This window comes from Callorhinchus milii, unplaced genomic scaffold, assembly GCF_018977255.1.
Source record: "Callorhinchus milii isolate IMCB2004 unplaced genomic scaffold, IMCB_Cmil_1.0 Scaffold2, whole genome shotgun sequence".
Lineage (NCBI taxonomy): Eukaryota > Metazoa > Chordata > Chondrichthyes > Chimaeriformes > Callorhinchidae > Callorhinchus > Callorhinchus milii.
In genome coordinates this window covers 89,288,944-89,300,995 of record NW_024704743.1, presented here as the reverse complement: position 1 = coordinate 89,300,995, position 12,052 = coordinate 89,288,944, and the positions used below count along the sequence as shown (strand labels likewise).

General features: G+C 39.3%; 1 protein-coding gene across 1 annotated transcript in view; it reads right to left on the bottom strand.

Moving 5' to 3' along the window:
* LOC103184936 (matrix metalloproteinase-16) overlaps positions 1–12,052 on the bottom strand; it is a 135,896-nt gene that overhangs the window by 51,820 nt on the left and 72,024 nt on the right. Inside the window, exon 4 of the mRNA XM_007903198.2 lies at positions 11,620–11,924. Coding sequence (XP_007901389.1) covers positions 11,620–11,924 — 305 coding nt within the window. The remainder of the gene's footprint in view (positions 1–11,619; positions 11,925–12,052) is intronic.

Below are 12,052 nucleotides of genomic sequence, written 5' to 3'. Positions count from 1 at the left end.
TGTTAAGTGAGGGTATTAAGGAAATGGAGGAAAAGATGCAAAACTTTAATGAAATACGTATTGGTAGAGCACATTAGTTACTCCGGTTCGTATGTTCCTGTGAACAGGAACCCTCACAAAAGCACTTCAGTACTGCTGCGATGTCATATGTCAACCAAAGTCTACTAGAAACCACTTCAAACAATAACCTGGTGCTCCCAGTAAGTGGAAAACATTCAATTTGAAACGCGTTTTATGGTGCAGATAAAATGATAAAAATGAATTACTGCTTGGAACCACATATCGGTAGAGTATTTTGGTTATTAAAGAGAACCCCTGTGGTTTCCTTTATAACACCGACTTGATACTGTTTCAAACAGTTGAGGGCTGCAAACAGTGACTCAAAACATTGCAACTGCTTCATTCTTACTGTCGTTCAGAGGATCTAAGACAAGAATATTTTCCCTTCACATCATTATTTTAGGTGTAAATAAATAACTAACATGAATCCAGGCCTGTTCAAACACACAGAAAAGGGATCAGAGCAATCGTTTGCTATAATGGGGCAGTTGAGGAAGACTCGGATGGAAACATATTCGTGTTCAATACTTAATACACATGGCAGTGTGATTGTGAGTTCTAAAGCCAAAGTCATTCGACATAGAGTTTTCTAAGCAAAGTGTAGAAAGCGTATAGGGATCATTATTATTGTTGGAAAGGGATTCACAAACCTGGACTGGGAGTCACAACTGGAGGAGTAGAAGCAGATTTGGATATCATAATAATAATCCTTGATATAGTACCTTTCTCACATCTTCGACATGCTCAAAATGCTTCACAGAATATAGTGTAAAGTGAATTGACGGTATGTTTGTGGGCGAAATTCGGAAGTTGACCCCATGTCTGCGGATGACATCGACGAGAGGAAGCATGTAGATAAAGAAAAGAAGGTGGGCCAAGGATGGAGCCTTGGGGTGCCCCGAAGGTAACTGGGCGGGGGTGGGAGGAAAAAACATTTGCAGGGATGTGTTGTTGGCAGTTTGTTAAGCAGGTGTTGAACCATGCAAGTGTGGTCCCACTAAAGTGGATAAGGGAGGCGAGGCGGCGGAGGAGGATGGCGTGATTGACTGTGTTGAATGATATGGAGAGGTCTAGGAGAATGAGGAGGCAGAGGGAGCCCTAGTCACAGAGAGAGACAATGCAATTTCTTACTTTAAAGAGCTCTGTCTCTGTGCTGTGGGCAGGCTGAAAACCAGACTGGAGGGTTTCGAGTAGGGAGTGGAGGGAGAGGTGTGAGCAAAGTTGATTTGCAATGACGTGTCACAAAACATTGGTCAGGAAGGGCAGGCTTGAGTTGAGTATGAAGTGTGTGAGTTTCGAGGGTAGGTTTTTTAAGAGAAGTGATGACAGTGGTTTTCAGGGGGAATGGGACAAAGCCTGTGGAGAGGAACTGGTTGATTGTGTCAGCTGGCAGTGGCCAGAGGAGGGGGAGTTGAATGACCAGAAGCTGGGTGGGGTGGAGGAAAGGGAGAAGGGAGAGATGGAGGGATGAGGAGTGTAGGGTGGATACTGTGCTTGGTGTTTGTTTTTCATTGTTGGAGGTGCCATTCTTCTGATGAGATGTTAAACCGAGGTCCGGTCTGCCCTGGCACTGTTCAAAATGGGAGTTTCTCCTTGTGTCCTGGCCAAAAATTCCCCCCAAATAAAATTTTGGGACAGTGGGACATGCAAATGGCTGCTGCGCTCACCTACAAAATAAGTTGGCACCTCACTATACAATGATCCTGTGAAGTGCTTTGAGATATCCGTCCAATGCGAAAGACACTATATCAAAGGCAAAGATTATTATTATTACTATATTTTATTGTAATGTGCAATACTTGTCCCCAAGTACAGGCAACTTCACTGTTTACCTGTACTAACAGATGTGTCATAATAAAGAAATAAAAATAACACTTGCACATAAAAAAAACATAATATGAAAATTGCTCTTCTTGAACCATCTGCACCAGCTCCCACTCTAGCTCATTCAGTTCCTAAATTATGGAATATTTCACATACTTAGTCTTCCCTTTAACATAACATAACATGTAGGAGCAGGAGTAGGCCATTCGGCCCTTCGAGCCTGCCCCGCCATTCAATCATGGCTGATCTTATAATCTAACTCCAGCTAATAACGTAACCCTGCCTTATCCCCATATCCCTTAATACCTTTTGCAATAAGAAATCTATCTATCTCAGTCTTGAATATGTTCAAGGACTGAGCGTCAACAGCCCTTTGGGGTAGCGAGTTCCATACATTCACTACCCTTTGAGTGAAGAAGTTCTTTCTCAACTCAGTGCAAAAGGGCTGGCCTCTGATTTTAAGGTTGTGACCCCTGGTTTTAGTTTCTTCAAACAGGAGAAACAATCTCCCACTATCTACTCTATCATGCCCTTTGATGATCTTATAGGTTTCTATAAGATCCCCTCTAATTCTTCTATATTCTAGAGAATATAGGCCCAAATTGGTCAGCCTATCCTCGTAACTCATCCCCTTCATCCCTGGTACTAACCTAGTAAATCTACGCTGCACCCCCTCCAAGGCAAGTACATCCTTCCTTAAATAAGGAGACTAAAACTGCACACAGTATTCCAGGTGTGGTCTCACCAGGGCCCTATACAGTTGCAGCGAGACTTCCCTACTCTTATACTCTAATCCTTTCATAATGAATGCTAACATACTGTTCGCCTTCCTAATTGCTGCTGCACCTGCAGACTAACTTTCTGTGATTGAAGAACTTTCTTCTTAAACCTATTGTGTTGGATTTTGAAACCCACTGCGGGCAAAAATTACTGACTGTGTTGGTTCTTAGCTACTGTGAAATTTCCTGAGTTAGTAGCACTCTTTCCTGTAAATCAGATGGCTGGGAATTCAAGCCCAGATCACATGGTCTAGGATGACACTTCAATACAATGTTGGGAATGTGCTGCATTGTCCTTTGTTTCATGCATTAAACTGCCTGGTGGACACTAAAGATCCTATGGCACTATTTAAAAAGAGAAAGGAATTTCTCCCGGTCTCCTGGCCATAATCCCCTGGATAAAAATTGTTCATTCATTTTGTGGCTGTTTGTGGAACATTGCCATGATCAGCCATGATTGAATGGCAGGGCAGGCTCGAAGGACCGAATGTCCTACTCCTGCATGTTACGTTATGTTAAATTGGCTGTTGAATTCACCTACAGAATACACAATTGCTACATTTAACAGTATATCCTGTGAAGTGCTTTCGGACATCCTCCTGATGTTAAAGGTGGTATATCAAATACAAGGCTTATTATTATTATTATTACTAATAATCCCACTAAAAACACATTATGAGATCAGTAGAATTTCATCCTCCAGGTGTGCTCTAATATGATAATAATCCTTGCATTTGATATAGCGCCTTATCACGCCTTCAAGACGTCTCAAAGCCCTTCACAGAATATACTGTAAAGTGAATTGGCCATATATTTTGTGGGCAAACACTGCAGCTAATTGCTCACAGCGGTGTTGCACGAAACAGTGCTGTGGCATGACAAGTTGAATAATATATTCCAACAAGTATATCAACAATAGGATCATGGTCACAGATTGTGTACACATTTTCTCCTAGAAACCTGTTTGTTGCTCCTAATCTCTTTCAATTCCTTTACCCAAAGCAGTCCATGTTCCTGTAGCTTAGAATAGCATGGTTCAGTCACTCAGTAGCAGTTGGGAAAAGACAAAGTCGATTTTAATTTGAGACAACGATAATGTGGCCCCTCCCATCAATCTTACTCTGTTCAGTTTTTGCACCAAATCTTCTGGGTGAAAATTGGTTCCACTACCTACAGAAGAGTTTGCTAATGAAACTTTGATGTTAGAAGCAAGAATACTACACTTTGAGCCCTATGCCAAGGGCAATTTATTTTGAAGAAAATGTAAGCTTTGCTGATATCGGTTTGCTGCACTAATTGATGTATTGGTTAAAATAGATTTCATCTTTAATAAGCAATCACTTATTTGTGTATTCAAGTTGGGTTGAGCAATATATTCTTGTTTTTAAAACATCTCTTTATAGAATATCTCCACCAAAACTTTGCAAAGATAACCAAAAATAAACAAAGCTTCGAATGCTCCTTTTCAGTTTTGTAAGTGTTTGGGAAAATGGAACTTTCTGCATGTGTATTAAGAATAAACAAATGATTTCACAAGATTGCAATAACATCAAAGTGCAGGAATTCATTCTAAAGTGGAAAAATCCTGCTAACTGCTGCCAGACACTTTCTGGTCTACAAAAAATGCACAGTCCTATACATTCTGAAAATAATACTGTACTAAGAAAAGCTGCAGATAAAACCCTAGAGGCTTGAAGTTCCACTTAACCTTTGCCAATGAGAACATTTTGCCTTGTGGAAAATTCTCCAATTGAGTCTTGATCTGGAAAGCATTTTCTACAGTTCTTAAAAAGAACAGGCATTCAAATTAAAAGTGATATTAAGAATTTTCTGTGTAATGTTAAATTTTAAGATAAAATAGTCTTACAGGTTACAATACACAGTGGTTCATCATAAAACACCCATCCACTACACTTCATAGTATATCCTGTGAAGCGCTTTGGGACATCCTCCTGATATGAAACAAATGAAAGGATTGTTGTTATTATTAAAGCAATTGAAAATTTCAGTCTTATTTGACAGTTTTATTAGTGCTGCATGTTTAGATATTGGCAATATTCACAACCTAAATATGGCTTTCATTTCCGAAGCAAACCACTGCATCCCTTTTACAATCTATTTTGAACGTTTTAATTATAAAACTAAGACAGAAAAGAACTTGTGTAATGCAATTCTAACCATGTGGATATTACACAAGCAATAATGTACTCAATGCACCAGCAAGTGGAGTCTATATTGTAGCGTTTCTTGATGGAATTTCATGATACTGACTCCAAATTGCAAATAGCAACTCCTTTCAGTACCTGGAGCTATATGTAAAGTGGAGTCCTATAGCTCAGTGGTTAGAGCACTTGCCTCGCAAGCAAGAGACCTCGGTTCGATTCCCGGCAGGGCGAAACGTTGGGCAAATTTCCTTACTTCACATGCCTCTGTTTACCTAGCAGTAAGTAGGAACCCAGTTGTAAGTCGATTGGCGGATCACTTTTCCGGGGGTAACAATTCCTCTAAAAAAAGTGGTCACTCAATCCATGACTGGGACACTGCTGAGCGCAATTGGCTGCTGCATTTCGCCCACAAAATATACAGTCAATTCACTTTACAGTATATTCTGTGAAGTGCTTTGAAACGTCTTCCAGACATGATAAGGCGCTGTAGAAGTACAAGGATTATTATTATATTATGCCAACCGTGAGGAAGCAAATGCAATTCAGAGTCCATATTATGGAATCTCTAACACTCAATGTAACAATACCAGTGATAACCAGACAGTGGCCACAGCTTCAATGGGATTTGGGTTTGTGTTCCAGCAGAAGCAAAACTACAACGCCTTTCAACGTCTCTGAGCTAAAATACGAAGAATGGTAAATATCTATATTAGGTGGTGTGTGCGCGTGTGTGTATGTACAGAGGAATTTGTTCCCCTATAGAGTCAACCTACTTTCGAAAAAACTCCGTATTGCAATAGCATAACAATACAACAGCATAAGAGTCCTCATCTCCTGTTTGTTTTGGCATTTTAACCAGAATGATCATGATGTCTTGGCTACGCCTCAGCTTTTTCTCCAATGTGTGTCATGTTTTCCCCTCAAGTTAATTATGATGTGCTAACATTTTCAACTCTTCATAAAGCATATTAAAAGTATGCATTAAATATATATTAAAATGAAGCCTCGTGAAAATTGTTACCATTTGGTCAAAGTTATGTAATATATTCATACAGTTTTGCATTTATTTAGTGTGAGAGAATAATGGGGGAAAATGTTACTTTGTAATCTTTGAAAACCTATCATCTCTCTGAATAAATTGGCCAAATGAATGTCAATCACACTCAACTTCAAAGTAGTTTTCTGATACTTACCCATTTTTACTATGTAGTGCTTTCAGATTAAATTAATTTCTCTTTTGGGCCCTTTGGACATTAGATAGATGAATCTTATGCCACATTGTCTGTGCTGGACTTGAATGAAAGGTGACATGACCGTACAGTACCTCTTATCTCCCTCTCCCCTCACCCTTATCTGCGTTCTTGTCTTTGTAAAGTGTTCTGAGATGTTATCCTACATAAAGGCATTATATAAATTCCAATTGTTATTGTACTGTTTGTGGGATGCTACTGATCATTTCTCCATATATCAATAATCATTGTAATTCAAAGGAATGCAGTTGTGCGAAATACTTTGAGACCTTTCAATGTCGTAAGATGCTACATTAAATATGAGTATTGTAATTGTTTTATCATTGTTCAGTTTCTTGAACTGCTCATTGTTGTTCTTCATTTCTTGCTATTCTTTGAACCACAACCTTGATTTTCTGGTCTGTTAAAGGATCGAGAAATTCAACCTTAGGCTAAAAGAATAGGGAACGTTCCACTGTCACTGATGCCAAGAAATTGTTGATAGACTGATACACTGGCAAAAGCATCTCATGGAAAGATCCTTAACTGGGATAAACCATTCTTAACTCTAGAATACCTGGTCTCTTAGAATCCTTGTGTGGAAGCAATGTGACTAATTTTAAAACAAGGGTTTCTATCCTAACAAAATTCAGATTTTCTTTGCAATGACAAGAGTTTCACCTTCAGAAAAATGTGTTGCAAAAATCCTAATTTTAAGTAATCAAATCTCACTCTTGGTGTAGTTTCCACATATTAGCTGTCTTGATGAGGGTTTCCCAGTTGGAATTGACACAACATTCCAGAGTCCAATGTCATGACAGCATGGAACCTCCCAATATCTACCTACGGGTGCACATCCCATGCCTTGGATTGAAACGTTGTAAACTGGAAGTAAAATGTGCACAGCTATATAACATGTCTCTCAGCAAACCCTTTTTGATAGATACAAATGCCTTTGCATAAACATACACTCTGGATGTGTGGAATAGTATCTAGTGGATTGTGCCCGAAACCGAACTTTTAAAAAACATTTCTGTGGCCCCACGTGTAGACTCCTGTGGGCCCACTCTCCTAGTACCTCACTGTGCTTACTGGCTTTCAATGGCCAGGGAGATCGACTTTAACTTAATTTGAATCCCGTGAACAGAAGACAGTTTATTCGCTATCTTCTGCTCATGGGATTCAAACAATTACAATGTCGGCACCGGTATTTTTCAGCACTGGAAAGAGCCAACGCTGAAAAATGCCAATAAATAAATAAAATTAAAAATAATAAATAATCCTTGCATTTGATATAGTGTCTTGCTACATCTTCAATACGTCTCAAAGCACATCACAGAATATACTGTAAAGTGAATTGACTGTATATTTTGTGGGTGAAACGCAGCAGCCAATTTCGCACAGCAGTATCCTACATACAGTCCAGATATGCCCATAAATGCGGGTACTGGCATTGCAATTACACTTAGCCAGAAATTCTAGCTCAAGGACCAGATCTCCCCCCCGCATTAGTTCGACCAGCCAGGGATTTTGTGTACTGTATTTCACTGAGTTTCAACAAATAAACTGATAGCTATGGGGACCGGGCTTTCACTCTGAAGAGCTTCTTGTTCTACATGGACACAGTGTGTGGTGTATGCCCTCCCTTCCACAGCACCCCCTAGAGACCCCGGAGGATGTATGACTACATAATCACCCTGGATATAGGGTCACTGAGCTTTTTTCCCTTGGAGTGACAATATAACAGTTTTCTGTGCTTAGTCTGAGGGTACTCCACTGAAGTTGGGGTGATAGATCTTCAAGGAAGTTGTAGAGAAAACGTGACCCTGCCATCTAATCCAGTCATATTGTATTACCCTAGGGACCCTAGTACTGATACAAAGTACAAGATGTGGGGAAACATTTCATCTCCTAGCATTGATACCTCACACCAACATAAACCCCAAAATAACCACAACAATTTTACATTTTATTTAGTGTCTTTTATGTTGGGAGGATGTCTCAAAGCACTTCACAGAATCAGTTAAGAGCCTTATCTGGAGGTGGGAGAGCTGAGGATAGGGGAGTGAGAATGTGACCAATAGTGTGGATGAAAAGAAAGGTTTTAAGATGGGCTTTATTGCTGGGGAGCGAGGGGCTGAGGTGGCGGAACATAGAAATGGAGTTCTAGAGAGCGAGAAGAATGGCTGAAAGCTCACCAAACGATTGTGGGGAGGGGGCAAAAAATAACTGGGGGGAAATGAATGTTCATCTCCCAGAAATTTTGGACTGATGGATAATGCATGTAAGAGGTTGGTCAGCTGTTTCTAATGTGCTAGTTTCTAAAGAAAATCACTCACAGTAAAACTACAATATTGAGTATGTCCAGACCTGAGGTATTAACAGGAATTCTCAACAGTAATGTTGTGTTTGAACTATTTAGCATGCAATTGTCAAGCAAGATAATAGATGGGGAGAAGGGGTTCTTAATCTCTTTGGTACTTACAAATTTGTGTGTTTTCTACCTTAAGCTTTAATAACCTTCATCACACGGGCATTTTTCACTTTGAATGGAGTCTGCAGATTTCCATAATTACACTTTGGAAATGAACACCTTGTCAAAGACGGTGATTACAGGCAAGGCCTAGCAATGATATGGAGCCTTTTAATATCATTTTTTAGGTAACGGAAAAAATTCTACTGCAATATTGAAATGAGTCAGATTATGGCAGTCAATGTTTGCGTCCACATGTCCTGACCCTCTGAAATAAAAGAAAGCAACTGAGCTTCTTTATTTTGGTCTGTGGAATCTTGCAGGATGAGGAACACTATTACTTAAAATATGTTTCTGCATTTCACACAGAAAAATTATTTTCAGCAATTAAGATAAAGCTTTGAAACAAAGGAACCATTATATGCAATCAGTGATTTCCCTTTTTACAGTTGTCATGAGTTGGCTATTTCTGATGTTCAATAGCTCTCTTGTGCAAACTGGTAACGGCATAAAAGTGCTGATATCGATCACAACAGGACTGCTGTGAATGGTAATGATCTTTAGATTTAAATGTTAGGCAGCTTTACCTGAATACATTTCTTTTAGTAATCTCCTTTTTATAAATAATAAAAAATCCTTGCTCTTCATACAGCTCCATATCGTGTCTCAAAGTACTTCACAGGGCAGGATTTACTCAAAAGTATAGTGCCTATATATTTCAAAGGCAGGCAATTTGCATACAGAATGATCAATATTATCTGGGGAAATGTTTGCCAGGGCACTGAGAGAAACTCTTCTCTTTTTGAATATTTATATCAAGAGACCTTTCTTATTCGCCTGAACAGGCAGACAGGACCTCGGTTTAATATCTCATCCAAAGGACAACACCTCCCAACAATGCAACCCTGTCCCAGCACTATAATGAAGTGCAGCCAAGATTATGAGTTTAAAATCCCAACATGAGACTTGAACCCACAACCTTCTGACCCAGAGGTGAGAGTGCTAAATGTACCTATGAGACTTCAATGATAAAATTGCCTTACAAGAGTAGTTTTTGAAATTCACAGAACCAAAGAAGACCATTCGGCCCATCGTGTCAAGATACATGTATGAAACAAACACAAATTTGATCAAGTGTGTGTCAATTGCCAAGACTAAATGGAACTCCACATTCTCATTCCAATAATTGAACAGTCTTATACAACAGTTGAGACAGTCTCTGTTTTCACTTGTGTAGTCCACAGACATAAATGATCATTTGTGTGTTTCACTCTTGTGATGCTATATACATTTCACCTACAGATGCACAGTCACTACACGTTGCAGTAGACTCCTGTGAAGTGCTTTCAGATGTTGATGAAGTGGTAAGATCCTATGTTAAATACAAGAATTATGATTCTAATGTCAAAGTCTGAATGACCTTTCAATGACTCTATATTTCATGCCTTTCACTTCAAAGAACTATATTCAATGACCCTCAACTGAGCTGCTCTACTTGCTTTTCAATGCTGTGAGTACTCCCTTGCTGGTTAGGAATAATCACGTTTAAACAACCCTGCTATTACCATATTCTAAGCTTCTCAAACATATTTGAATTATCTTTTTAAGCCTTTGCTTACCAAAGATAATTCTGTTTGAAATCTAAATCAATGCAGATTTGTAGTAAGAAGTGAACTTGACATGAGTTCCTGGGCATGAAGCCATTCACATTCACACCCACATTTTTCTGCATTGCATCCTGTGGATCCCCATGAGTTTACAACTCCTTAAAAAAATACAGGGTAGCTTAGTTGGTAGAACAACAACTTGCTTTTATACAGTGCCCTTTACATGGGGTAGCATCCTGGAGCGCTTGACAGTGTTGGAATCTGACCCTGAGCCAGGGGGAGAGGGAGAGGAATACTAGTCTTGCAGCCAAAAAAGTTTGGACTTAAATCAAGGTGAGTTCACTTATCCCTTCCCTCTCTTGAACTTGAAAAATATCTATGCACAGATATTTGAGTCCACTCCACCCCCCTCTATCAGGTGCCCAGCCAGCAGTGTCAAGCATTTTGAGATTTCATCCTGACATGAAAATCACTATATGAATGTAAATTGTATGCATAAAAAATCCTTTGTTGGAGAGTGAAAGAAGGAGAATTGAAAGGTTTCAGGCAGGTCTTAAGGAATTCAAGGTGATGTATATGGTTGATCAGCCTATTTGGCCCATCGATGAGACTTGATGGTGTGGGCATGTCCTCAAGCCACAGTCCCAACTGAACGAGTATCATGAGTATCAGTGTTTAGTTATAACGGTTAGTGGTTCAGTGACTGTTACAGCTATGCTGCCATCATGTTTTTAATCCTTTCCTGCTGTAATGTATAAAATAAATTGAATCCAGTAATTGGTGAGGGAGAGCAAAAGCGAGATAGGAAAGGATAGGAAAATAATCTCTTTGTATTCCATGTTAATGAAAACATCAAGTAATATCAGTTGTATATTGCTGGATCTGAAACAATGAGTTTCTAGAGCATTAACAGAGATCCAACATTTGACTTGGTTTGAGATTTAAAACAATTTTCTTAAAATGTACAATTGTACTGAATTTTAGCAAAGGTTTAAGTTCAGTTTAAATTGGGAGCTGATTTTCTAGAGCTCTTAAAAACAGCTGCAGAAAATCGGCTTTGACATTTTTAATGAATTTAAGAAGTGGTGAAAATTCTGCACAATTTTAACATTTTAGAATGGTCTGAAGGCTAAAACTTGGTAGAATTGCAGATTACAGAACTTAATTTACATCTTAATTTACACCATTTATAAAATGAAGCAGCTGTATTCTGACTCTACTGTTTGTTTTAGCACAGTCTCCAAAGCACAGAAGTAATAATGTCATTTGTCTTATCTGCTTTGAACGAATTCTGCCGGTACTGTTGCAATGTTCTCCTAGTTCCCAGGTGAAATTCAGTGCATCAGGCAGATTTTGAACCAAGAAGAGACGAGTAAGAACTATTCTTTTGAGCCCAAAGAGCTGGTAAAAGTGAGATTTCCTTGCTCTGCATTCAGCACTTTGACATGTTTCACAGAGTAATTTAAAATGAAAAATTCTCACCATCGTGATTCGGGTTTCCCAGCGTCCACGGCTCGTCAGAATCAAAGTGAGTGTCACCTCCAATACCAGGTCCTGGGAAATAAGCATGTGCAAGGAAACCCCCTTCCCCATCAAAAGGCGAGCTGTCACCGTGGAACCCAGAAGCAAACATAATTGTGATGTCCACATCCCTTTTCTTGTTTTCTAATTCGTCAAAGGGCACCTCTTCGAACGTCAGCGGAGTTACATTCTGCCACACATCAAAGGCACGGCGTATAGCTCTGTGTGTTTCAAGTTTTCCTACTTTAGGAGTGAAGTTCTTAATGCTGTTGATAAAGGAGAAATAAATTGAGTTCAGGCCTGCAATGTCACTAAGCATTGTAATATTTATTTCCGTCTTACTCTGGATCACAGACCTAGCAAAACTCAAATTACAAAATAACATGTAGTTTGC